Below are 27,819 nucleotides of genomic sequence, written 5' to 3'. Positions count from 1 at the left end.
GCGACGTCTGCATCAGTAAGGCATGTCCCAAAGCATACTGGCAGCCAGCTGAGAGGGAGCTCTGAGACACATCCCTTCCTCCCATCTGGCTGAGGTGGAATCTCAGCACCCATGGAGTTAGTGACAGTTGCAGCTAGATTAGATCGATACCATGACAATGACACGGAACACAACTTTGGCATATGCCTGTGAGTTGCACACAAATAGTGATACCAATTTCTCCAGAAATTCGTCTGTATCTATATATATCGTCTACATAGTTTAAAGCAACTTGCATTTGGTTGCGAGATAACGCCAATTCCTGGAGTACATATCAGAAGAGTTCAGGCGTGCGAGAAGATATACACATTAACGAGCCACTTGCAATTAGCATCGGTACATCCTTTATAATATGATAAAAGGGTCTTCAGACCGTACAAGGATAAGCTGTTAGAAGGTTGTATTGTATCATAGTATGATCTAAGCCACTAGCTCCTAGGCATTATTGAAGGACAAGGTGGCAACAAAAAAAGGGTACCTTATAGATTAGATTTGTTTAGATATCATTTGAGCTATCGTCAGAACGTACTGATGCATAATCGCCATTGATTAACAGCAGGCTGGGTGCAACCAGTCCCAGCTTCAAATCCAATGTGCTCTTGTCGTCAGATTCTTCATATGCATATGCACAACTTAATTTTCAATCACACCGGGCCTATCTTCGTTACTGACTATCGCGTGACTGAATTTTCAATCTTTCAAAGCGGATCGCATCGGATTGTTACGGACAGACGCACCAGGAGAAGGAAAATCCGAAATTCCGTACCAAATCGCCTGGGAAGGAAGGCAATAGAATAGCAAAAAAGAAAGGGAAACGCGAGTGAGCCGGCGATCGGAGGAGCTCATATTGGAGGCGGACGGGTGCTCTCCGATTCTAAGTCCCAGAACAACGGGGCTAAAGGTCGTAGCGCCGTGCTATGGAACTACGGTGCTAAAAGACTTGGCGCTTTGTTTTGACACGTCAACAAGAGCTTACAATGCACATCACACGTGTTAAGTGCACGGTACCTAATTAGGTGGGGCCGTAAAGTGGTTCAACAGCGACAGTGATCGTGGATAATGTTTTTCTAAAATATTCATTGGTAAAATACTTTTCAAAAAGTAAAAATTCAGTAATCGTCGTCTAACCTCTATGGATCTATCGATGGCCAAAAGAAATATTTCTGACGAAAGCTTCATCCTTTTTGTTCTATTCAGCTCTTGTGGTCGCGAACCCTATGGCAGACCAACGGCTGGACTAATTTGTTTAAGCTGCACGTTTTTAAGTTTGTCCGTTCGAGATTGCCTTGGTTAGCTAAACATGTATGAAACCTCGCCGCTAATTGGTCGCCTGCCATGCCCTAGAATCAGCTGACGGAAGCAGCATGCATGAACGGAAGCAGCAGCGTGAGGAGGAAGAACTGCTCCTCCATCATCGCACGATCAATCTCTCTCATGTATGTATCTATCTGTACCTACCGGCTACCAGCTCGCGTTGCGTGTGAGGGAAGCGAGTAGGACAGGAGAAACACGTACCAGCACAAGGACAAGCACACGAGCTAATACATATACTCACATGCCAATTAAGAAGCTGTCCCCTTCACCTGCTCATATCATGTGTGTAACAATCGAAGTGATTAGTTAGCTAACGATCGATGAGCAAATTAAAGCAAGGATATGATCTTTTCTGGTTTAATCTGCACAAACATGAATGCAAATTGAAGAACAGCAAGAAGTAATCGAGCCACTTAAGGAAATAAAAATAGCTAAAGAGCTACCCGGCCGGACAAATCAATCTGCTCTCATCATGTACTTGGATTCTTGGAGGGAAGCAAGTAACCTACTCTGATGTACAGACCCATAAGTCCGCGCCTTGCGTTCTCATGGCCGCCGTTGCCGCCACCGGCGTCGTCGTTGTCGCAGAGCCGCCGATGGACGACGTGCTCTACGCATTGCGCTCCAGCGGGGGCGACGCGCGGGAGACCGAGCTGGCGCCGGACGAGTACGTCGCCTTGCAGCCGCCGGTCCCGATAATGGACGCGCCACCGACCAGGCCGGACAGCTCGTCATCGCCGTGGCCGCGGTCACCGTTTCGCGGGTGCAAGTGCGTCCCATCCGAGCTCATGATGCCATGCGTGAGACCCAGAAAGTCGGCTGGATCCTGCAGCCTCGCCGCAGACGGCGCTAAGCCTCTGTCGAATAAGGGGTGAGCGGGGTACTTGGCGTCGCCGTCGAGCTGTGCGCCAACGCCGCCAATTAGGGGGCTCCGGAAAGAAAGGTGGCTATTGCTGCTGTGATTCTGCATCCCGAGAAGAGCGAACGGCGATGACGCGAGCTGGTAGCTGTCGCTGGATTCCACGGCCGTGGTGCTTGGGCCGGTGGAAGCTGAAATGAAGATGTTAGCCGGCGCCGGCGAGGACGTGGAGGGGGTGACGTAGGGCGGCGGGTAGGCGGGTGCGTGAAGCTTCTGCGCGAAGGGGCGGAGGAGGTACGGCGGTAGCGTGGCGGGTCTTGCAGCGGCGGCGGAGCGGGAAGGGAAGAGGTGGTCGAAGCGGGAGCGCGCGGACGCGCCGGCGAAGGGCGCGGAGGGGGTGCCGGTGAACTCCTGCACCATGGCGCGGAAGTTGGAGGTGTCGGTGGTAAGCACCGTCGTCGGCGCGCGCCGCGACGCGCGTGTCCGCTTCCTCGACCGCCTTGGCGGCGCAGCCACGGCATGCAGGGCCGCGGGCGCCGCCGTCTGAGAGGCAGAGGCGGCCACGCCATGGCACGACGGCGGCGAGGGCGAGGCTCTAGCTCCGGCAGGGAGGGGCGTCGACGACCAGTGAGACAGCGGCGGCGTCGCGAGGTCCTGGAGGCCGTAGAATGAGCCGCCAAAGGCCTCCACGTTGGGCGGCGGCGGCGGCTGCCGAAGCAGCGCGGAGAGCGGCGAGGAGTCACCACCGCATCTGGAATCGAACTCGTCGCCGCCGCCGCTTGACGACTGCAAGCTGCCGCTGTTGCCGAAGTCCATCCCAAGAAATATAGACGCCCACGCCGGCCGGCTTGCCCCTCCCGGCCGTGGTGCAAACTCAGCTCACCAAGCTACGACCTTGGGGTCATTACTTGCACCAGCCAAAGCGAAGAAAAGATCAACTCCACCGCCAGCACGGACCCGACCACGGGGAGAGAGATCCAGCTGCGAGGAGTGCGCGGTGCGGTACGGGAGAGACGCCGAGTTTAGTGTGATCTCGAGTGATCGATCGAAGTGAGTGGGACAGAAGAAGAAGACGGTGGCGATGTGGCGAGGTGAAAAAGGAGAAGAGACCCAGCTTTTCTACCTCGGTCTTTCTCCCTGCGTGTGCCCGTGTGCATTCTTCGGCCTTCGCAATGGCTTTGGGCCGTGCTTCACGACAGTCGCGCCTCTGACCGCGGTGCTGTGTTCTCTATGGAAATGGCGAGCAAGCAACACCGGTCCGCCGAGGAGTTATATATATATATTATTTAAATAAATAGACGGTAAGATTTATATAAATAGATGTCTATCGTTTTCTGAAAGGATTGTAGCCTTTTCAGAGAACAGTAAGGATGTTACGATAGCACTGTCACCTCTTATTGCCCTCTCTGCCCTACCCACTCTCTCACTCTAAAAAATAGTGCACATTCGTTTGGTAAAAAATATTTGAAATTGATATGTTGGAAATTTCGGATTGAAACGGTCAAAAAGTGGTCAATACGGTATCATGAAGTAGTGATATTTTGAAATTTGTGGATCATAGTAAATTTGTTGATATTTGTTTATGTGTTTGATGCAAAATTGTATCAATAATTTTTTAGTAATGTATTGTTGGGAGGATACAAAATCTAATTTTGTGAACAATTATAGATGTGAAGCACTCTTAGCATATTACTCAGCACGGAGGTTACAAACGGTAACAAACATTACATGGAACATATGGTGGCAAACATTACATAGAACCCTAACCATGAAGACACAATGACAAAAAATAGTGGCATGTTTAGTACGCTTAAAGACCTATCTAATAGTGTGTCACTGCTAATCCTAACATGTTTTAAGGAGTGAAAATATGCCGAGTTACATTAGATGCTCTCTACTGAGTGCACTTAGGATATTTGCCCTTTCTCAGGGCATCGGGGCTAGCCGTCTTAGCGCGACGGGCCCTCTCCCGCTTCCTTACCCTATCAGCTTCGCGAGCTTGAGCCACAGTATGGTCCTGCGCTGCCTTACTCATGCGCTCCTCTTCCTGCCGCTTCAGCCATAGTTCCTCCTGCTATTGCTCGTACTCCCGGTGTGCGTATGCTTCCCTCCTCTACCGCATGCTCATGTCGACCCACCGTTTCTAATCTTCATTTTTCTTAATGTCGAGCCATTAAATGAAGTCACAGATAGGTGTAGGAGACTAGAAAAATAAAATAAGATGAGAGATTAGTAAAACAGTGCGAGAAATCAGGAACAAGATGTGGAAAGTGTCATATGACTGATCTATGTCGCTATACCGGTGGGTACTCATATGGTCCATGTTGAAGCTTATCATATTAGTAGTTGGCACACGTGAAGAAGCGTAGACCATAGGTGTAGGAGATGTCCTGGGACTCACGAAGCCTACAAAGGTCATCACAGAAGCACATCGGTGGTTTGACCCCCTAGAGGATGAAAATCCCCCAATATTTCTTGGGTGGGCTTGATGGAGCAGAGGAAAACATTGCAATTGCGAGAGCTGAGAAATGAGTGGTGTATCCATGCATGAAGGTGGGGTTATTTATGGTGGCTAAAGGCAGGTGCATGGACTGAGTGTATGGGCTTGGCGAGGGGTTGGAGCATTGAATTCCCTATTCAAGAATGGAAAAGTTGCGGTATTGATGCTGGGCAGATGTCAAGATACATGTGTTATTATTTAATTTATGGTAAAAGCTCTCCTGTGTGGTCACTTCTTATCTACATCCTGCATCAGGACAGAGATATTGTCATTTCATGGTTAAAGTTGACTCGTGTGGTCACTTCGTGTCTACAAATTACGTCAGGACAAAGGTGTTATCATTTCATGGTTGAAGCTGAGTCGTGTGGTCACTTCGTGTCTAGAGCTAGAGTCCTGACAGAGGTGTCAAGTGGTCACTTTATGTATAAGTAGCTTTGTAAGAAATGTTTTTCTAGCTCTGTCGTGAATGGTTCATACAAAGCCGAGGAAGATAGAAACTAGCATGTGGTCGCGTTGGATTAAGAAATGCAACTAGCGTGCGGTCACGTTGGAATAAGAAATACAATTATGACATGGTAAGTAGACCATAGAGAGTAGACACGTCTAAATATGTAAGAATAGTTCGCTAATCGAAGATGCATCATGAAATAGACATATAAGTTACAAAAGCAAAGGTAAAATTCTACCGTTGTCTCCCCCGCTGTCGTCGGCCGGTCCCACCATCATGGTCCCGGAGCCGCTACCGCTGGTTTGCCCTCACGTGCCCCCTAGAGTAGGTCAGGGCGTCGGGTGGACCAACCTGCCTGGTAGGCCTAGTGGGGATCAAAGGTGTCGAGACCTCTTCCTAGGTGTGCTGTGTCCGAAGTGGAGCACTGGGTAGCTGAGACTACGCGATGATGTCGTAGTCCAGTGTGACCTCGAAGAAGTCCCTCACGAGGTCAAACAGGGGGTCTGGCCTAGGCTCATCCTCCTAACTCGGGTATGACGACTGCGAAGGTTCCGCCGTCGTCCATGTGTACTAACTTGAGGGGCCTACAAATAGATGAATTTATTAGATACGAAAAATATGCAAATGAAAGTATTTGTATAAAAGGCAATATTGTACCTGTATGGTATGCAGGTGCAGCAGTAGATAGCCAGCCGTGCGTGCCGTAGTAGGGGGCGAACGGTGAAGGTGCGACCAATCTAGGTGCAGCTGAAGACGGCTCGTCTTCATCACCGTAGTAACCTACGGAATATATTAGATATACTATTGAATACGACAATGTAGTGTTTCCCATTAATTGAGAGGCCTGCAAGCAGTGAGGGTGTCGGCACTGGGCTTGGTCTAGGTGGCACCGTCGAGACGTGTGTAGGTACACCTAATATTTGTTTGAAATTAATGCATTAGTAACAAAAGAATATCTCTAAACATTGTGCGTATGAAATATCCGTACCTATTGTGTCCGGGTATGTAGGGCGTGGTCCAAGTGGCCATGTGGGTGCCGATCTCGGTGGACGGCATTGCACAGCAGACCTCCTGGACGACTCTGTGTGTACCCCACTCGACCTGGCAGGAGCACCGGTGACGTCTGCGGTGGATAGGCAAGAGGTAAGCTTCAGGGCCCGCACAGTCTTGTCGAAAACCCACTTGACAAACACCGCTACATCCACCTCACTTAGCTGCACCCCTTGTCTGAGATGGCCCATAGTTCCAGCCGCGTCGTTATGGATATCATAAATGATATCAGCCTGTTGCCACCCTAGGACTCTTATCATAGCACAGGACACTGAACCTGTGCTCCACAGTTCCCTCCTGAATGGCGCGGTGCATATGTGCATTTTTTGTGTCCTTCTTCATGTACTCACATAGCATCGATCCATATAGCATATGATTATCTTTCATTGCATTCGAAGCACTACGTAGTGATCAATAAAATATCTGCAAGCATAATACCTTCTACAATTCCATTAAGTAGGAGGGACTTCATACCTCGTATGATGCAGTTGTAGACCTCAGCAAGATTAGTTGTCATTATCCCATACCTTTTCCCACCACTGTTGTACATCAAAACCCATTTTTTTGGCTCATTTTGTATTCACTAAAGTTTCTTACTATCTGAGGAGTATTTATTGGGAGAGGTCAAAGAGCAATCGGTTCATCACCTGTGGCTTCTAGCTCAGCTGTCTGCTTCATGGTTAGTTTATCTAGTCTCGCCCATAGGGCATTGAACTTTCTCTGCTAGTTTTGGTTGCATAATTTCTTGAAAAGCTTCATCAAATCTTTATTTTTGAATTGTCTGTAAAATTTTACACCCATATACCTCATGCACCACCTGCTCTTCAAGTCGAGCCACTTTGCTATAATATACCGTCGAACACTCCCATATTGCATATCCAGCAAAGCCTGTAACAACCCCGCATGTCTATCATGAATCAAAAAATATCTAGCTGATCCAGAACAATAGCATGCTTCACCCGCTTAAGGAACCAATACAGCTGTCCCCGTTCTCACTTTCTATGAAGGCAAACCCCAGTGGCAGGATTTGGTTGTTCCCGTCGACCCTAATTGCAGACAATATATGTCCTTTATACTTCCAATGAGGAATATCCTGTCCAAGCAAATGATAGGTCAATAGTGTTTAAATGCTTTGATGGTTGCCGCAAATGCAAAGAAAGCACACTGCAATACTCGCTTCCCACTATACTTCATATCAGTCGAGAGGTAGTGCTTGATGTTATAGTAACTTTCAGGGTTTTTTCACATATTGTGGTTAATTGACGCGGTAGATTGTGATATGAATCTTCATATGTCCTAAATCTCATCTCAATAGCTTTCAGATTCTTCCTCCATACCTTGGCGTAGTTTATTTTATACTAAAATCTTTCATCAATAGCACGAATTATTGATTGTGGCTTATACTTCAAGTTATCTATAATCTCCCCATACATAATATGGGTAACAAAAGCAGATGACAAATTTCGATGGGAGAATTATATCTCCTCAATATGATAATTATGTTCTCTAACTATTGAGCACTTTCAGTAGTCAACCCACTTCATGAATTATGTTTGGTAACAATTATGTTCACATACTATAACCGTAAGCTAGTTGAGTGGTGTAAAAAAAAAGTGTTACGGTTCAATTTTACTTCCCATGTTGCATGTTGGCTGGATTACAAACGCTAGACAGTCAAGTGACCAGTCTTGGAGAACCGAAGCTACTACATGGACGGGATGCCGTTTCAACACTGACTACAACGTGTTGGTCACAAAACTGAACTGCTGATTCACCTCTTGTGCCACCGGTTTCCCACCGTGCTGCGGTAGAGCTGATCGGGCCGTCCGGTCCATGTCATCCAAGTATGCAAATTTATAACCGCACTACAGATATTATTTATGTGAGCACTAGCCGATTATTATAGCAGTCATGAGTTACCTGAACAGCCTTCGTCTAGGCTCATAGTTTGAGCGAGGCAGATCTAAGTTTTTTTATATCTTCTTATTAAGTATAACTGTAACATTTATTTATATTCAACTACACACCTCTCACCTAACTCGAACACCCACTTGTAGATCTAATCCAAAGGATACAGGAAAGGCTATGTTTTCAACTATTTTAAGGTTTGGTTACATGTGGATTGATGTTACTATGTTAGTTTCATGATTTGTTGACCACTGTGTCTATATAAATGTAGCAGAGGTTAGTTTTAGGAGAGGATTTGCAAATTTGAAGTCACTTTAGAACGAGACACACGCAAGTTAAAATCATCTGATGGCGTGTGTAATAGTTGTAATTACAAAGAAAGCTAGGGACAAAAACGTAAGAAAGGAAACCGGAGAAGATTCGATCCAGAGTGTTTTTCTCCATTCTCTGTCCATGGCTCCTCCTTCTCTCAACCCTAAATCCCCAAAATACGCCTAAATCCACTGATTAATCTTCAATATAGTACCTCAGGCGGTGAACCCTGTGTGATTCGAATCCATTTTTCGACTTTATTGGAGGCTGCGGTGTTGTTTTGCTCCAATCTGGCGGTCGCTGTGTACGAGGGAGTCGTCGTTCTTCCTCGATTTGGATCTTGCTGTTGCCACGGGCTTCGATCCTCAAGGCGAGCTTTGATTCCTGCTAGCTGTTGCGTTTGCGTTGGTGCTTGTAGTCAATTGGCAGAGGGTGATTACTCGGTGGCTGGATTCTTGAACCTGTTGCTACTAAGTTGAAAACAGAGTCAAGTGACAGGTTGTGTCTTCATCCTCTGTACGTACAGTTCACCACAATAAGTACTACTCTCTGCTTTGACATTGAATTGGTGATTACTTTCTGGCTTTAGTGCTATTAGTAGTGCTTGGTATTTCTGAATTAGGTTTGTCCTGTGTGCATCACTAAACTACTAGCCATGGGAGATACTGTTGAGAAGACGCAGAACTCGGGTATTGATAAGCTCTGTGAAATTTTGAGCAAAGTAATGGGGCAATAGCAATTCAAGATAGCTCCAGAGACTCTCAAGTACACTTGACCCTAATCCAGTGAAATTGTCGGGAACGAAGAATTATGTCATTTCGGTTTCGGCTCTTCAGACCAAATTAATTTTAAGCTCGCATGGATATGAGAGTTTGCTTCTTACTATTGATGGAGAAGAAGCAAAATGAGGTAATACAGGGACTTATATTATTACCATCCATTTGAACCAGTTGACAAGAAAGATATGGCTATTCATCATACCTGGTTCTATCTAGTCTTTTGTGAGCAAGTTTTTATGATTTGAATCAAAAATTTGATCTTCATTGTCAGCTCATTTTTCTAAGCCTGAATGGTCCAGTCTAGATGATATAATTTCCAGTATCATAGATGAAGAAACCAGATGAGCACATTACAAAGTGGATGATAAAAAAGGAGTTGACGCTCATGCTGCTTTATCTATGCAGAACAATCACACACCTAATTTCTCAAGAGATCAAGGCAAGAAAAAATTCTTCTGTGATCATTGCAAACATGATGGGCATCCTATAGAGAAGTGCTTTAAGTTACATGGCTAACACCTGGGTGGAAAAAAGGGAGATCTCAGCCATGGTGGTCCGAGGTGGTAAGTGGAATCAAGTAAACCACATTGAACCTGAAAGGGAGCTTCCAGTGGTAGATGTGAAAGCACTTGAGGAGTACACATCCAAACTAACTCTCTGAAGGCTTAACTTCTGCCCAAGTTTCATCTATTGTTGATTCTAGTTTCCATGCCACATCCCAAGGTATGAAACCTCATCAAGCCTATGCAGCTACAACCCAGTCTAAACCTTGGATCATTGATTCTGGAGCCACTAACCATATGATAGGAGCATCTAACCTTTTCACTTCCTACACACCTTGTTCAGATAAGGATAAGGTGTGTATAGCTGATGGATCCATGGCTCCTATCATGTGACGTGGATTTGTCGTGCACCATAACCTTGTCCCTATCACCAGTTTTACATTTTCCCAATTAACCTTTTGTGTATTAGCTCAATTACAAAATACCTCAATTGTAAAGGTTGGTTTGATCCTTCTTATTGAGCTTTTTAGGAGCTAGGGACAGGGAGAATTCTTGGGACTGGCACTGTGCATAACAAAGTGATGAAGTTGCTCTTGTAACTAAGGTATCTTCATATATAAACCACCACAGGCTTGGAAACCCCTCTTTTGGTGCCTTATGTTGTATTTATCCCTCTCGTTTTAATTCATATTCCAGGGAATCACTTGTATGTGATGCTTGTGAGTTAGCTAAACATGCAAGGGTTCCTTATCCTAATTTGGGTTTAAGAAGCAACAAACTATTTGATATTATCCATTCTGATGTTTGGGGGGCATGTGAGGTGCACTCTATTTCTGGACGTTGGTGGGTTGTGACGTTTATTGATTGTTTAGTCGTTATACTTGGCTTTATCTGTTGAAACACAAAAAGTGATGTCTTTATGTTTTTTAAAGCATGTTTTTTGTGGCATTGAGGCAAGGCGCGGCAATCCACCCCCCTCATAACGCCTAGGCGTTTATGGCGGATGCCTAGGCGATGACATACACATGTTCTGGGCGTCATGAAAGGGCTGGGTAAGGTAGAATTTTAGGAGCAGTGCAGCACATACATACCTTGTTTGCTGCCAGTTCTTGAGCCTAGGATCCTTTCTCTCCTTTCCAAAAGCTCTTCTCCCATGTAGCACCCCTCTCGCTCGCAGCAAACTACATGAACAATGACAACTCCTCAGCAACACAAATCCATAACTATGACAAAAATCAGTGAGCATGTAGGCAAGTGCTGAGAATGAAATAGGGAACAAGATGCAAGATAACAAATTAGCAAGCATAAGGACAATATGACATCATAGTCCACAAGTTTGAAGCATAATTACTACTACAGCACAATCATACAACTGGACAACACAAAAGTGGTACAACAGGACTACACAAAAGTAGACTAAGCGCAAATCTCTCAGCACACAAAATCCATCATCGAACTCATCAGGAGCAGCATCCTTGTTTTCTTCAGTAGCATTTGAAGCATTGGGAGCATCTTCATGATCGCGCACGTCCGCATCATCATGTGGGTCTTCTTCCTCTTCTTCATTACTCGAACCCAAGTGTTGATCTTCTTCATCTGAGTCTTGTTCTTCAACCACCATTGTTGCAAATTTTCTTAAACGACCATTCTTATGAGCTCTCCTAGGAACATTGCGACCCTGAAGCGAGTGTGATGCGCCAATGGCATCATCAACAAGCTTCCATGTGAGGTCATTGACAGAATCAGACCCTCGAGCATCCGGAGTGGGCACATGCAATGAATCAACCCATTCATTGTCTCAATCAAACTCCTTAATGACCAAAGGGTCATACTTCTTCCCTGCCTGCTCATGCATAATCTGAAACCTTGTCTTCATCTTCCGGTTGTACGAAACAAAGATAATATCATTCAATCTCTTGTGCAGCAACCGATTCCTTCTCTTTGTATGGATCTACCAAAAAACAAATGGGAAGCGAAGCAAGCAAAATGAATAAATAACTTGATGAAATTTGTAAATAGAAATTGAATACACATACACAAGGATACTCACAAAGTTAAAGGTACTCCGGTTTCTCTCACAACCGAATGATGAAGCATAAAGACTAACAACATGCTTAGCAAATCTTTGAATCTCAATGCCTCGGCCACCATATGAACGCCACCAATCAACTAGAATGGCAAATACACTCATATATTAGGAGTTAGGAATGAAATAAACTTGTTGAAATTAATCAGCTGAGATTAACAGCACTTACGAGGGCTCATTGACTCAATGCTCTCCTTTGCCATTTTATTTGAAAAGGCATCTCCACGCTGCTCTTCATACTCAATGCTTGCCCATTAATCTTCTTCTACCATGCTACCAAGCACTTCGAGGAAGCAACCTTTTAGCTGTCTAACAGTGGAATCATCATTAGCTTTTACAAGGGGAAAAATTTTCTTGGGTTCAAATATAGTGTAGCACTATACAATGGATGGTCCATTTGTTTCACCCAACACCGCTCAATAATATCCATAATCTTCTTGAGCAAAGTCTTCTTGGTTTGGATATTGAAACTGAGCTTGATCTTCTCCTTTGCATGAGCCATCAGTGCTACAACCTCTGGCATTGCGGGCTTCTCATCACCATGAACTTGTCTCAGTACAGTAAGGAGTGGGGCTGAAGCTCTTAGGCAATCTTCAATTGAGTTCCAAAACTCAGTAGAGAGCACAATTTCTTACACATGTAGACTAGCTGCAGTTGTAGATAATTTGTTCCCAATCCATGGTTCACTAACAAATAAACACTTCAAAGCATCCTTGTTCTTGTGCAACCTCTTCAAAGTCAGAAAGGATGTGGCAAACCGAGTCTTTGCAGTTCTAACAAGATACTTCCCACCTGTTTGCTCCCTCATTGCACTACGAAGCCTCCCGTGCCTATAAATGAATGTGGTGACACGCCTGGCACGCGCAATAGGATTCTTGAATACCTTCAAGTCCCTATTTCTTCCAACATGAGGTTCAAGTAATGTGCATCACAAGGACTCCAAAACAGTGTAGGAATCCTCTGCATTAGAATCCTACATGCTACTTTGTAGTTAGAACCATTATTAGTGACAATTTGAACAACCTTGTCTTTTCCAATATCCTCAATTCTCTCCTCTAACAAATCAACCAACATAGTTGCATCATGTACTTCACTCGATGCATCAACAAACTCCAAGAAGTAGGTTCCCTTCGGGCTATTCACAAGGAAATTAATCAAGTGACATCCTCTCATATCAGTCCATCCATCCGACATAAATGTGCAGCCATATTGTTTCCACGCCAGCTCATGGTCCTTTCACATGCCACTTGTCAAATTAACACACTCTTGAAGCAAATGATCACCAAGATGTTGGTTAGTAGGAGGCTTGTACCCTGAACCATATTGTGCAGTTGCCTCACACGCAATCTCAAACTGCCTTGAATTTATTGCATTAAATGCTACACCACACTCAATGAACCACAATGCCCATTGCAAATCCACATATTGCTTCTCCTCCTTAGTCTTTGTGTTGGACTCGATGGTGGGTTGAAATGCCTTAGAACGTCTTTGATCTACTACCTATTCAGGTGTTCTTCGAAGACAAAGCATACCAACAACTGTCTTTGTCGATTTTGGTGTTGTATTACCCTTGCTACGTGCTGAAGCCTTGAACCGATAGATAGCATGCCTTCTTTTGGTGGATGTCTCAGAACTTGGCTTTTTTACAACCACATCTGGTGCTGGTGCTGCCATCTCAACAACTTCATCTTCCTCCCCCATCCTCCTCCTCGGCATTATCTGAGAACAAGGGTCTCCTCCTCTTCTTGGCTTTCAAGTATGGTTCCATCTCTATCCTGATTTCAGTGCTAACTTTTGAACATAGTGTAACATCTCTATATCCACTAGCTAGATATTGCTTCAACCTTTTAACCCTCTTGGAATTTCCTTGCCACATAGAGTACATGTGACCCAATCTCATTTAGCAATGTCCGCCCAATAGGCATACCTACAACCCGGATCAGTCGACCTTGCCTTCCGTGTTGGATCAGTCTTGGGATCATAATCAGCTGTTGGATTTGAGCTCGACATGTGTTGCTCCATAAAAAAGCAATAGCATTAGGCACAGGCAGAGGTGCAAGACATTGCTAAATCTAACCAAATAGTTGCACAACTAAGAGAGTATTACCAATCAACAAGCATTATATTAATCAAAGTATCTAATTTCCACTAACAATTGAGCACAACAGTTATACTAATCACAGCAACATAGAGCCACGGACCATACACATTTTTATACTCATCAGCTTATGCTTTGTGTTTTATAAACAAAGAGCGCAACATAGAGCAGAGCAGAGGGCACACACCAATTCAAAGCGCAGCATAGAGCAGAGAGCACACCAATCCAGAGTAGAGTGCTAGTGTGCAAGCAGCTCTGAGCACATGGTCTCATAACAGAGTAAGAGGAAGGGGGGAGGATGAGGAGGGGAAAGAAAGGCACCTGGGTCTGACCTCCTAGGCGTAGCTGGGCGATGATGAGCAGGGCAGGAGCGGCGGAGAAACAGAAGGAGTGACGACGAGTAGGGCGGGAACGGGCGCAGCTCAGGGCGGGAGCGGTAGTGCAGGAGCAGCACCGCCGCCTAGGGATCTAGGTCCGCTGCCAGCCACCCTCTCCTCTTTCCCTCTCTTCTCTGTTTCCCTCTCCTGTTTAGCGTTGGACCGTCCTCTCCTCTTTCTCTCTCTCTTCTCTCTTTCACTCTCTCGTTCAGCACTGGACCCACTCGACTCACATGCTTCCGCTCAATTCCCACGCATCCGCTCTTTTTCCCACACCTCTCCCCTCGATTACCCGCCTCCCCTTGATTGGGCGTCTGCCTTAGGCCGCTAGGCGCACAAGTGGACACCTTCTGTGCCTAGGCGGAAGCCTTATTAAGCATGGCAAGGCAAGCACGACGCCCGAAGGCCTCAGCCCAACTTGTCGCCTAAGCGATGACTAGGCGACGCCATAGAAACTAAGTTTTAAAGACTTGTGCGCTCTCATAAAAAATAGGTTTGGAGAAACTGTTAAGATTTTACATTCTCACAATGGTACAAAGTATGTTAACTAGAAATTTGAGATTTTTTTTTTCCTTACATGGCATTGAACACCAAACAACCTATGTTAACACTTCAGAGCAAAATGGTGTTGCAGAACATAAAAATAGATATTTTCTTGAGGTTGCTCGTCCTCTTATGTTCGCAATTAATGTTCCTAAGTTTCTTTGGGGAGCGGCAGTTAAAACTGCTACATATTTGATAAATTATATGTCTCTTTGTGTTCTTGATAATAAGTCCCTTGTTGAATTGCTCTTGAAATCTAGTGATTTTGTTGTTTTTCCAAAGGTCTTTGGTTGTGTGTATTTTGTTCATAAATGCAGAAATTGTGTTGGTAAACTTGTCCCTTGTGCTGTCAAATATGTTTTTTGAGTTATTCGCCTACTCAAAAGGGTTACAGATGTTAGTGTCCTTCTGAGCACTGTTTCTTTGAGTATGGATGTGACCTTTTGAGAACATGAACTATATTATGGCCCAACCAATAATATTGGCATTATTCTATCCTCACTTGAAGTGCAACAAGAGGAGAGTAACGGTGGAGGCATCCTTGTGGGCTCTATTCTTGTTCCTACTTCAGGTGTTTCGTAGAGTCATAACCCTAGTTTGAGTCAGGGGAGGAAACTAATAACAGTGGTAACAGTAATAATTCTTGCCATGGAGACAAGCCAAATAATCCTCCTTCACAGAACATAGAGTCCTTTATGCATGAGGACCCATGTACGAACTCTTAGTCTCTTAGCCTTATTGCTCCATCTAGCAGTTTAGAACAAGGTGATCATCAACCGTCTACTCATGATGCTCCTGAGAATGATTTACCTAGCACGCCTCAAAGACTATGTCGGTATAAATATGACATTGCAAACTTCATTTCCTATAAAAAATGTAACACTTACTTTCAAAGCTTTACTGCCTCTTTAGAGTTAGTATCCATACCTACTAACTGAAAACAGCTAAAAAGGATATGAAGTGGAAGTAAGCAAAGCTTGAAGAGATGAGAGCTTTGGAAAAGAATAAAATTTGGGAGTTTGTGGATTTGTCACTAGGTAAGCGACCTATATGATGTGACCATCAATTCTTCACTTAGTCCCGCTGGTAATGCTCTAAAATATTCAACTATTCAGTTTGACTCTTTTCCTAGTTTTGAGAAGCAATAAAAGGAGGGTGAGAATAACTTAGTTGCTGGTGCTTAGTGCAAGAAAATATTCGTGGGTGTTGATTTGCACAAAGAAATTGCAAGCATAGGAAACATATATTCAGATTGGGTCGATATTGGTGACATACAAGGTATCTAATTATCATAGATATATTTTTATGACCTTTTAGGGACGTGGGAGACTTCCCTTTATTGTCCTCTATGAGTTCAAGTCAACCCAAACTCGGAAATTAAAGATAAGAAAGTTTTAAATCGTCTCAGATTTGGTCTGTCACCGCCAAATAAGCTCGAAGTAAAATTAGCATAACTCTCTTATACAGAGTCCGATTGGAGTATATGAGTACTTGATGGAAAACCTATTTCATCACCATTACAATGGATCCAACCCCATAGTCACATTCATTGTGTGTGCATAATATTGGTCTAAACAACTGTCAAGTTGTGTTGAGTCCGGATTAGAGTCTCTAGTCTAGTTCCAGTCCAACTAGGTGTTTTAGCTGGCTTGCATGCCTTAAAGCCTAGGGCTGGCACCCTTGTATTCTCAGACTTGTTTTTGGTGTGTTTCTTGGAGGGTTTCATCAAGAAGAGATATGGCAATCCCATCCACGTGATGATTATGTGCTTCCGCCACTTTAGGGCTTGGAGAAGCACGTGATCAAATTTGTTTGATCTGAGTGCGTTCTTGATTTCCTTGGAGATCCATCCTTCTGATCAAGGTGCATCAGTGCCGCCAGTGGAAGATTTTTTTAGGCTTTGGATTACATCTTTGTGTAAGCCAAAATCCTTTTATATTCAGAATTGCTATTGTTCTTTATTCGTTGTTCATGTCAATACTTGGATTGTTTGGCGTGAGATTGTTGCTGCTTGAGGATTGTTTTGCTATTACTTGATTAAAAATTCAAAAGTATTTGTTGCTGAGATTGTACCATGAAAGGTTGGGCAAAAAGTCAGGCATCGTAAGTGTGCTCATCACTATAGGTTGTAAGTGGGGTTTCACAATCAAGTATACTCCTGAAGGCAAGGTGGATAGATATATAAAGCTCGTCTGGTGGAGAAAGGGTACACTCAGACATATGGAATTGATTATGATGTGACCTTTGCACTAACACCAAGATGAATTTGGTAAGAACACTTCTATCTTGTGTGGTTAACATGGATTGAAATATCTATCAAATAGATGTAAAGAATGTGTTTCTTCATGAAGAAGTGTATATGCACATCCACCTGGATTTGGAACAAATCAAATTAATGGAGAAGTGCTTTGTTTGCATAGGTCTTTTTATGGACTTAAGCAATCACCACGAGCTTGGTTTGATAGATTTAGGCAAGCAATGCTAAAAAGAGGCTATCTCCAAAGTAATGCATATTATACACTATTTTATAAGCATACTATTGGCAAGGAAGCAATACTGATAGTATATGTTGATGATATTTTTATTATTGGAGATGACTCTAATAAGATTTTAGATTTGAAGAGATATCTTGCACAAGAATTTGAAGTAAAAGATTTGGGTTAGTTAATATATTTTCTTGGAATAGAGATCTCCCGAGGTCCCAAAGTCATTTTTCTTTCATAACAGAAATATGTTCTAGACTTGTTAAAGGACTGGCGTGCTTGGATGTCGTTCGATAGTTACGCCTATTGAACAAAATCATCGTTTGAGATAAGATGTAGGTACTCTAGTTGATTAGGAATGTTATCAAAGGTTGGTTGGGGGACTTATATACCTTTCTCACACTCGGCATGATATAGCCTTCGCGGTAAGTGTTGTGAGCCAATTTATGCATTAGACTAAATTATCTCATATGGAAGCTATGTACTAGATCTTGCACTGTTTCATAGGCTGCCATGGAGAAGGTCTTTTATATAGTAGTCAAGGGAGCTTGCAAGTTGAATGCTACATGGATGTTTATTGGGTTGGCTCTCTAGATGGCAGATCTCAACTTATGGATATTGCTCCTTTGTTAGGGGTAATCTAGTTTCCGAGTGAAGTAAAAAAAAAACAAAGTGTTGTTGCATGATCTACCGCACAAGCGGGATTTGGATCTATGGCCCATGGTGTTTGTGATTTATTGTGGTTGCAAATTCGCCTGGTGGAATTGAGGCTGTTTAGAAGCAAGCTCTTAGTGTTATATTATGACAATAAGGCGGCTATTGATATAGCTAATAATCCAGTTTAGTATGACTGAACGAAGCACATCGAGATTAATTGTCACTTCATTAAGGAGAAGTTGGATATCTACCTTATGTAAATTTCACTAGTTAGGTGGCTGACGTTCTAACAAAAAGACTACCTGAGAAGACATTTTCTACATTTGGTAGCAAGATAGGTCTATATGATGTGTTCACCCACATCCTGAGGGGGGAGTGTTGACGTGTGTAATAGTTGTAATTATAAAGAAATCTAGGAAGTAGTTTCGGTTGGTCGTAGCCGAAAAGTATGACAGCTCAACCAACTTCAAGGAGTTCCTGTAGATCTACACCATCATGGTGCAGGCTGTGAGAGGTCACTGGAAAGCCATTACCTACTACTTCCCGACCGCCTTGACCGGTTCAGCCCGGTCCTGGCTTATGAACCTCCCGCGTGAGTCGGTTCACTCCTGGGAGGATCTGTGCTACCAGTTTGTTGTCAACTTTTAGGGACCTATGCCTGACCCGGGGTCAAGGACAATCTATACCAAGTCAGGCAACGACAAAGTGAGTCGTTACAAGTCTTCATTTGGTGCTTCACCAAGCGCTAAAACACTATTCTAAGGATCACAGGTGAATCCGCTGTCATAGTATTCAAGAGAGGGGTTATAGACCAAAAGATGGCTGAGAAGCTGATCACCAAGGAAATCCGAAGCCCTACGGAGCTCTTCGAGCTCACAGACAAGTGCGCACATGCTGTCAGGTTAGAGAGCGTCAGATTGATGCCAGGTTGTGGCCGACCTCCGACCAGCCCGCCTCCTCCAAAGGGGTCGGTTGGAAGGAGAAAAAGAAGAACAAACGCAAGGAAGGACCGTCCGACGTCATGGCGGTTGAGTAGACTGGCCAACCACATCGGTGCTTCAAGAAAAAGTAGGGGAAGAAGGTCCGTGGCTACTGCTCGATCCACAACATAGATGCCCACGACCTGACCGAGTGTAAGGTCGTGCGGGACATCATTGACAAGGAGCTTAGAGAGTGTAAATCTAGGCACAACGAGGATGGTGAGGACAGGGGTGACCCTGACTAGTCCGCACTAGGGTAACAGTAGGCCGATCACATGGTCCACATCTTCAGAGGCTTCACAACATATTCCTCGAATAGGGAATACAAGTCGGTGTTTCGAGAGGTGTGGACGACCACGCCGAGCCTAAGCCCACGTCTGAAGTGGTCGGAGATGCCCCTTACCTTCGGTCAGGCTGACCATCCCACGAGTGTCTAGTGACCTGTTCGCTACCCTATTGTGGTCAAACCCACCATACAGAATATCCGATTGGGTCACGTACTCGTCGATGGAGGGAGCTCCATCAAACTCTTCTTTGCCGATGTGCTAAACGCCATGCAAATCCCAAGGAGCGCGTTGAAACCGTCTCCCCCTTCTTTGGAATTACCATTGGCTACTTGGCTAGGCCCTTGGGGAGGGTCAAGCTGCTCGTCACTTTCAGCTAGCCTAGTAACCTCGGGACCAAAAATGTTCTGTTTGATGTGGCGGACTTCGAGACCGCTTATAACGCGATCTTGGGTCGACCAGCAATGGCTCAGTTCATGGCTGTCGCCCACTACGCATGTTAGACAATCAAAATCTGTAACACCTTGTTTGAAAGGAACAAAACAAGGTACGATATATGTATCTCAGGATCAAGTTTTATACATACGTTACATCACCAGTGTATCATCCCAATGTTATTATTACAATAACATTATAATTTATTACAAAAGAACCTGAGGGTCTAGAAGAAAAAACACAGCAGGAAAGAAAACTCCAGCGCCAAAGGGTTTTCCATCTTCCACATGCGTCATCTTGGGGATTACTAGCCTAGGAAATGAGCTCCAGGTCGATGTCGTCTCCATCAAAGGGTGCAGCTTCATTGATTGCTTCTGAACAATAAAAGAATCAAGAAAGGGGGCAACAGGTGTGAGTACATAATGTACTCCGCAAGTGTAAGAAAATCATGCTATGTGGCTTAAGTCAATAAAAGGCTAGATATTAGTTTACTGCACTACGCAACCTTGACCTATAACTCTAACAATAGGCAACCTATTTATTAAGTGAAACACAACTATAACGAGAGGGATAACTCATCAGATTTCAACTGACTACCACGACTCACTGGGCAATCCCATTACCTGGCTACCTAACCATCCAAACCAGAACCCTGATCCCAAGTAGACAAGAAGTCCAAGCCCACTCTTGACCGTGAGCACAGTTGATCGATCAGTTTTATACTCTGCAGAGTTTGCACAGTTTTCCCACATGTCGTGATTCCCCACAAGGATAATCATACAAGATCTAGTAAACTCTAATCATAGGTTATTAAAATTAGACAAGCATACAATGAAGGATAAACAACTACATAAAAACCCTAAAGTAGGTGCAAGATGTTCAAGAAAACTTGCCTTCAGTTGAGGTTTGCTCGAAGTCTTCAAAAGCTTGGTCTTGCAGGCTCGCAAACTGCTCACCTTCTAAACAGCACACCGAAAAAGCATACAAAAGAAACTACTAAGAACAGTATTCCAAACAGTACTAAAACTTGGTAAAAACCATATAAAAAGATTCTACACATCGCTATGAGAATTTGAGCATGAAAATCACCCAAATCAGAGCTACGAGGATTTACGAGGGTTTAAATTTCTAGGGGTTAAACTGCAAATAGACAGGGGCTAAAACTAATAACTAAAAATAAGGGCATGTTTTGTAGAGCTCTCCCTGATCTAAATTCTCTGCGGGGAGTGATTCTCTGTAGGAAGTGATTCTGTGGCTGAAAGTGATTCTCTAAAATAAAATATATGGAGGAGGTGATTCTATGCGTTAAGTGAATCAAGGGAAGCTGTTTTTTTTCAGCTCCTCAGCTTCTAGTCCATTTCAGAGAATCACTCCCACGGATTCCACCCAGGGAGCTAAAAGCTAAAAGCTGTTGTTTGGCAGAGCTCCCCTTGATTCCAGTCAGAAAGCTGCTCTGGGAGCTCTGCCAAACAGCCCTTAAATCTAGATGGTCTTTATGATAACCTGATGAGTATCCTGGCTTTGAAGAGGCGCACCTTGTACACTATGATGCTTACTTATGTGAGAATATTATTCAAGCAAGGGCGTTCAATGATCTATCCTTGCCTAACAAAATGGTATGGGTCGCGAGGTATATCAAAAAACACCTTTCATGTTACTAGCTGGTCTGCTGATATGAGCATATGTTTGCATTTGGCTGGGTGATGGAGATGGACAGGAGGAGGCTTAGAAGGAGACTCAATTTATGAGCTATATTATCAGTTCATATGAGCTATGCTATCAGTTCATATGAGCTATATCATTAGCTTAGAATGAGGCTCAGTTTAATTTCTGCTGATATGAGCTATATTATTAGTTAATATATTGTTGGATTGATGAGTGTTGGCGGGTGAAACAGATTCTTGTATTGTCCACATTTAGATACTTGTATTGTCCCGATCAGTTCGTATATGTATAGATCTTGTATGAGCTCGTACAAGATCTTGTTTGGTTGTTAGGATGGTTTGGTGCGGCCGAAACAGATTCCTGTATTGTCCATATTTAGATGAGCTTTATAGTATGATAAAAATGCATATAAATGAAGCATTATAAAAGAATTATTTTTTCACTATATAATCTAAGTCTAAAAATAATTTTTAAAATTAGTTCATCTCACAAGAAGAATATTAGTGAATTTTTCTAGATTTTTGAGAATTTATTTGAGGCCTTAACAACTATTATAAGTTATAAAAGTAGTTTTTTTTGAGAATTTTAGTTTCAATTCTACATAGATTTTTTGGATAAATCCAATTAAAATAGATTGCACATGAATTATGAAACACGCACAAAATTGTTTATGATTTTTGGACCAACAGAGACCACTATTTTGATTTTTGGGAATTTTGATACTATTCTGAATAACCTTGTGCTGCACCGATTGGTACAATTCATCGATGCAAACAGGCGGATGGCCTCCCATCCAGAACCGATCGGGATGGTACATCTAATCAAACACTGCCGTATTGTTCGTCAGTTATACAACTGTACTAACACGGACTACAGCATCACCTTATTTGCCTTTTTATTTTGGATTTTCTTTACACGCTGTCACTGGCAGTGTAAATTCAGTGGAATTGTAGGGGTGATCTTCTCCCTTCGGTGTGACCATATGCAGATCTAGCCGTTGGGTTTCCAGGCATTACTGAAAAAGTTGAACAGCTGAGAAAAAAGAATTGCCCATTGTTCTTGATCAATTCACGAACAAAGCGAATCCTAAAGCTTGTATTAGATGGACTGATATGGTTAATAGATGAAATCAAATATGATGTTTATATCTCAGTAAACAAGAGTTAGCTTCTTGGATAATTTTGTCCTAAACTTTGTACTTCCTTGGTTAGTGTCCTTTGTTCCTTTTGTCTTAAACATATTGTTATTTATCTCACCGTACATCTTACAGGGTTTTACCTGGAAATGCATATCTCGCTCATGAACGTCCGGGACATGATGGAGGGGGTGTTCAAAGACCTCGCTCCACCCATGCGCGATCTTCGTATGGAGGTCGAGGATCCCTTCAAGCGAACAGCTGCCGGGTATGCCTTTTAAGCTATTTTCACAGCAACCACGAACTGGCCCTTAGACTACTAAGCCATACTATAGGCTTCCAGTTTGCCGCTTCCACTGTCGCTCGTCTTCATTAAAACTCACCAAGTTGCTGCGTTGTCGCCTGGGGTATTCGAGACACACGAGGACACGAGGAGACATGAGGAGATCGCGAAAAGACCTTACGCACTTCGACGAGCTACTGGTAATTGGTCACCCTTGCGGCCTCTTGACTCTGTCCAGTGGATAAATAAAAAATAGACAGTCTATGAATGGAGTCGACGCTTCATTTTACCATGAAGGCACCTAATGATAAGAACTTCGAACACTATTTGATTTTTTATAGATAATCAAATTTGGTTGGCTAAAAAAAGGTCCATATCTAAGTAGAGGCTGATACATTCATTTTTATTACAACGGAATCAATGGACTTGTTTATGAAATTCAGAAAGATCTATATATAGTAAACGTTGTCCATTCTCTCAACAGGCACCGATCAAGCTAGCAACGAAGGAGATTGAGTGAATATATAGCGTCCCGATTCTTCTTCTACCTCCTAGCTGCGCTGCATCTACCACCGTCGCATCCGCACCGCTCTGCCTGCCCTCACCATCATTGCCACCTCGCCACCACACCGACTCCATCATCGCCACCTCGCAGCCACCATCGCTATCGGATAGGACCGGAGTCTCCCAATTCTTCTTCTCCTAGCGCCTCGGGAACCACCGACCGTCGCACCCTAATCGACGTCGATTCCGAACCCCTGAGCTATAAAAGGCCCTCGAGACCCTCCCCCTAGCACTACAAGCGGCCCCTCCTCATTTCCCCTCACTCTCCTGAGTGAGAGCACTACCTAGGAGCTCTACCATCGAGCTCCAGTCGCTGTCGCACCGCTCGCCACCGCCAGGCCGCTTTTCTACTCTTCGACACCAAAACGTCCCCCAAATGGAATCGCCATCACCCAAGGATGTTTTCCCACCGCTCATAATTGACCACTGAGCCACGCATCGCTGTCTCCGCCTCTCTCCGATGAACCTTCGCCACCCCCAATCATCGTCGAGACGCTTCAAACCGCCCTGACATCGACGTGTACACCCAATGAACTCACCATAGCCCCTGGGCGCTCTACCACTACTCATCGGACCTCCTCTGCCATCGTGATGAGATTTTCTACCAATTCTGGTGAGCGTGCCGCCGTGGGAATCATCGCCATCGCTGTCTCATAGTCGAGAAAAAGGAGGGAGGAGCGCGGGTCGTCCTAGGCTAGCGCAAAGAAGAGGCCCACACGGACTGGTCTGACTGGGCTAGATGAAAAGAGAGGAGAGCAGACCAGCCTTGGGCCATTGAGCTCGGGCTTGGAGAAAAGAAAGGGGAAGGAGGGAAGAGGAGAGAGGTGGGCCGTGAAGGAAAATTGAGTCTGTCTGCTCCTTTTCTTTTTTTTCCTTTTTTAGTGTATGATGTTATATACGTATACATTTACGATGCAAATATACGTCAAAATGTCATTGTACATATGATGTTGGAATCTCGTAGAGATTTAATTCCCCAAGTGTCTGATGCTAAGAACGAGTTGCTTACGACACCTTTCTTAGAAAACAGAGGTCTAGGATGCAGTGTTCTAAATGGAACAGAATAAAGCCACCAGCCCTGATGAGTTTTTAGCAGAGTTCTACTAGGTATTTTGGGACATCATTAAGGAGGACTTGTGATGTTATTCCATGATTTACATATTGGCAACTTCCCCCTTCATAGACTCAACTTTGGGATAGTCACTCTGTTGCCAAAGCTGGAAAAATCAAACCGAATCCAGCAGTATAGGCCCATCTGTTTGCTGAAAGTTTGTTTCAAAATATTCGCAAAGTGGAAACAAATCGCTTGATTAGTATGGTGGACAAGATAATCCGACCTACTTAGACAGGTTCCCAGCCAACCGATCTCACAACAATGGCTACGATTAGATTGTGGATACCCCTTCGACCGAAGCCCAGTCAGCATCTCCTAATCCGCGACAGAGTGGCACGTGTACGTTTTTGTCCCACATGGCATAGCTACGTCAGCACTACTAGCCTAGTCAGCGCAACATCAGCTTTTATTTTTCCTATTTTCTCTAAATTCATATGTTGACACCAGCTTGCGCAATAATTCCCTTTTCCTTTAGAAAAACATAAATTTAAAAAGTTTTTTATTAAATGAGTTTTTTGAATAATCTAATTTAACCCTTTTTAGTGTTTCTATAATTCCTAAAAAATTGCTAGAAAATCTAGATAAATCCCTGAAAATACTAAGAGCCTCCAAAAAATCACCGGAAAAATGCCTAACGCTCCTCTTTCACCCTTCCAAGGTGATACCTCCACTGTCACAACTCTAATCTATTTGTTTCCTTTGTTAATAATTTAGCAAATATCATCAAATAATTAGTCATTATCCATTGTCGTCGCCGCCGGCCGGCCAGTAGGAGCACGGTTCCATTCATGCATGCATGAAAATAATGGAGAAGGCTTGGGGCCCCTGCATCCTCGCAAGCAAGCAGTGCGTGCATGCACCCGTCCTGCCCTAGCACCCGAGCAATGCGTGGAGGAGCGAAGCCAATGGGCACATCGGTCAATCAGGTCGTGCCATCGTCAGACACACATCAAAAAATCGCTATTCTTTCTGTGGGTATTGAATGAAAAAAGTATCGACACACAGTGACAGTTCTAGAACCACCAAGTAGGGGCACTCCCTCTATTTTCTCTTCCTTCTCTTCTTCTTCCTCTTCTATAACCAAAAATTGAAGGGGGCTTAATGGGTGGGCTCACAGGTATACTCAGGGGTATTGCTATGCAATCATGTCATGTGCCTTGACGGAAATATCGATGTCTTTATTTTGATTGTGGTTTATAATTGAATCATATTTATTTGGCAAGTAGACAAACACCAAATTTTCCTGGATGCTCACTGCTATTTCTAAGTCTCAGCAAATGGAGCCTGCTTAGATTTCTCCTACCTAAAGTACATGGAAAACTTTACAAGTATAGATCACGCAATTTGTATTTGATTTTTTTTGCATTTACCTATAAGACCTATATTACCCATTGCTTACCATAACAATATTGTCATAACAAATCTTTGTGATAGTATAAGAGAAAAATGTTAATGTTTATTATCGAATTACATTTTATTGTTTCAAATGTTACAGGTGAGTTAATATAAATGGAACACGATAAGTGCAGTCCACCCGGTGTTGCCACGGGTTATCGGGCTTGGCAGTGCCACGCCCAACTTCTACTTTGTCCTATTGCACATTCGGACTTCATATCTGTGACATTTTTATATGGCTTTGGAATTTGGGAGCTTTATATCCACTTGCATCACCATGGAAACTTCTCTGAGGTATTTCGCATAGATACCACATTTGGATCGAGCTAAAGTGTTTCCAAAGCGAGCGTCCTTTTCATTTCAGCCTAATATTTGCACATGAGAAGGTTCACAATGATTAACCAGGCCATATATGAATGTTTTTTCTAACCAACACAACTTAAATTATGCATATAGATGCCTAGATTAGGTTATGTTTTTTCGAATGGAAAGATTAGCTAGGTTTACTGATGGACAGAAATATCTACACATAACACATATCAATCCGTAATGTGCACATCAACAAGTTTACATGCCTCGGCCACCAATCATTAGTAGTCGATTTGCCATTCTCTGCCGTCTTCTTCCTCTCTTCTTCACCCCAAAACCAGATGGTGTATCTGCGTGTGCTTTTGCTAAAGCGCCAAACTAACAACCAAAGTGGAATCCGACTTCTCACCTAGTTTTTCCATGGCAGCAACAGCACATCATGTGCCTATCGATGGCTAGTGAGTGGAGGAACCTCTCCATCCCTTTCAATTCAGGGGTAGATTAGTTCGATTGGATCTCCAAAAAGGATATCTTCAGAGGAGAGGAGCTAAAATTATTGATATTATTCGAGGTTCCACTTGGCGCCTTCCGAATTTCGATGTGGGGCTGACTGTGATCCAAGGTGGCCAATGGTGGTGCAGGATTGGATTACTTCGCCGTTGATTTTAAGCTTTTCTTTCATGTGTTACTCTAGTAGGATATATGCTTGCATTTACGCGTGTACGATATCTTTCGCGGTGCGAGGATTAGTCTAATGTTTTTGATCAAATCTGGTGGAAGAAATTAAAGCACTTTCAGCCTGGTAATGATTGATCTGCTGGTGGGTGGTTGCTAAACTTGTTTTCGATGCCGTAGGATATTAGGATGCATGCACACTTGAGCTGTAGTAAAGAACATTAGGATGGAGATTGACGATTAGAGCAGGTGAATAGATGTCTTATCAAATTTTAAGATGGCTTTTTTTAATCTTTAGTCTAACGCATCTCAAAATAATATGCGGAAACAAAAACTCATGGATGGAAAGATCCTTAAAAAAAACATGTCTCTCATGGATGGAATTAAACACTATGTTCTATTAAAAACCAATCCAAAAGTCATCGCACACAAAAGCTTGAAATTTGAGAACATGTGAAGAAACTCTTCAACTTGATGATTTAGAGGCAAGAGAATTCAATACCAATTCTGAATGTGAATTTTATACATCTAGCAACAAAAAGAACCACTTCAACATAGTGAAAAATTTCAGCTCTGAAACTAAAAAAATCGCAACAAAAACTAAAAAACTCGCAACGAAACAAAAGACCCAATAGAAGTAAACTAGATGGAGATGAACACAAGCTTAAGAGGTAACATGATCTTCATTACATGCAAATGACAGTCCTATTTTTGACAAATTACAAAGTACTTCGTATAAAAAAACTCGAATCTAATACATAGGCTAAGCACTCATCACTCTTTCGGTAAACTCTACCACATAACTTTCAAATAGCTGGCTCAAATGGCTTAACCAGCCCTCCCCCTCTATTTATAGTCTAGGTTTCTTAATCCCTAAGTTTTATAGATTGTTCCCAAAATACCACTCTCTTCGAAAACACTTCTACCTATCACAAAGGGCATTTTTTGTCTATATTTTTCCTCATCCATTGGACTGCTGTGGCGTCTTTATGACTTAGCTTTATCTCGAGGCAAGATTCGCAAT

At 43.5% G+C, this 27,819-nt stretch overlaps 1 protein-coding gene across 1 annotated transcript; it reads right to left on the bottom strand.

The window, feature by feature from the left end:
* Positions 1–1,682: 1,682 nt before the first annotated feature.
* On the bottom strand, positions 1,683–3,467 carry LOC133898434 (uncharacterized). Its single transcript, XM_062339124.1, has one exon. The coding sequence runs from the start codon at positions 3,026–3,028 to the stop codon at positions 1,964–1,966; it is 1,065 nt and encodes a 354-aa protein (XP_062195108.1). The 5' UTR covers positions 3,029–3,467; the 3' UTR covers positions 1,683–1,963.
* Between the last annotated feature and the right edge of the window lie 24,352 nt (positions 3,468–27,819).

Source organism: Phragmites australis, chromosome 18 (genome assembly GCF_958298935.1).
Source record: "Phragmites australis chromosome 18, lpPhrAust1.1, whole genome shotgun sequence".
Classification (NCBI taxonomy): Eukaryota; Viridiplantae; Streptophyta; class Magnoliopsida; order Poales; family Poaceae; genus Phragmites; species Phragmites australis.
The sequence above is the reverse complement of the archived record's forward strand: the minus strand, read 5'-3'. Positions and strand labels throughout refer to the sequence as shown.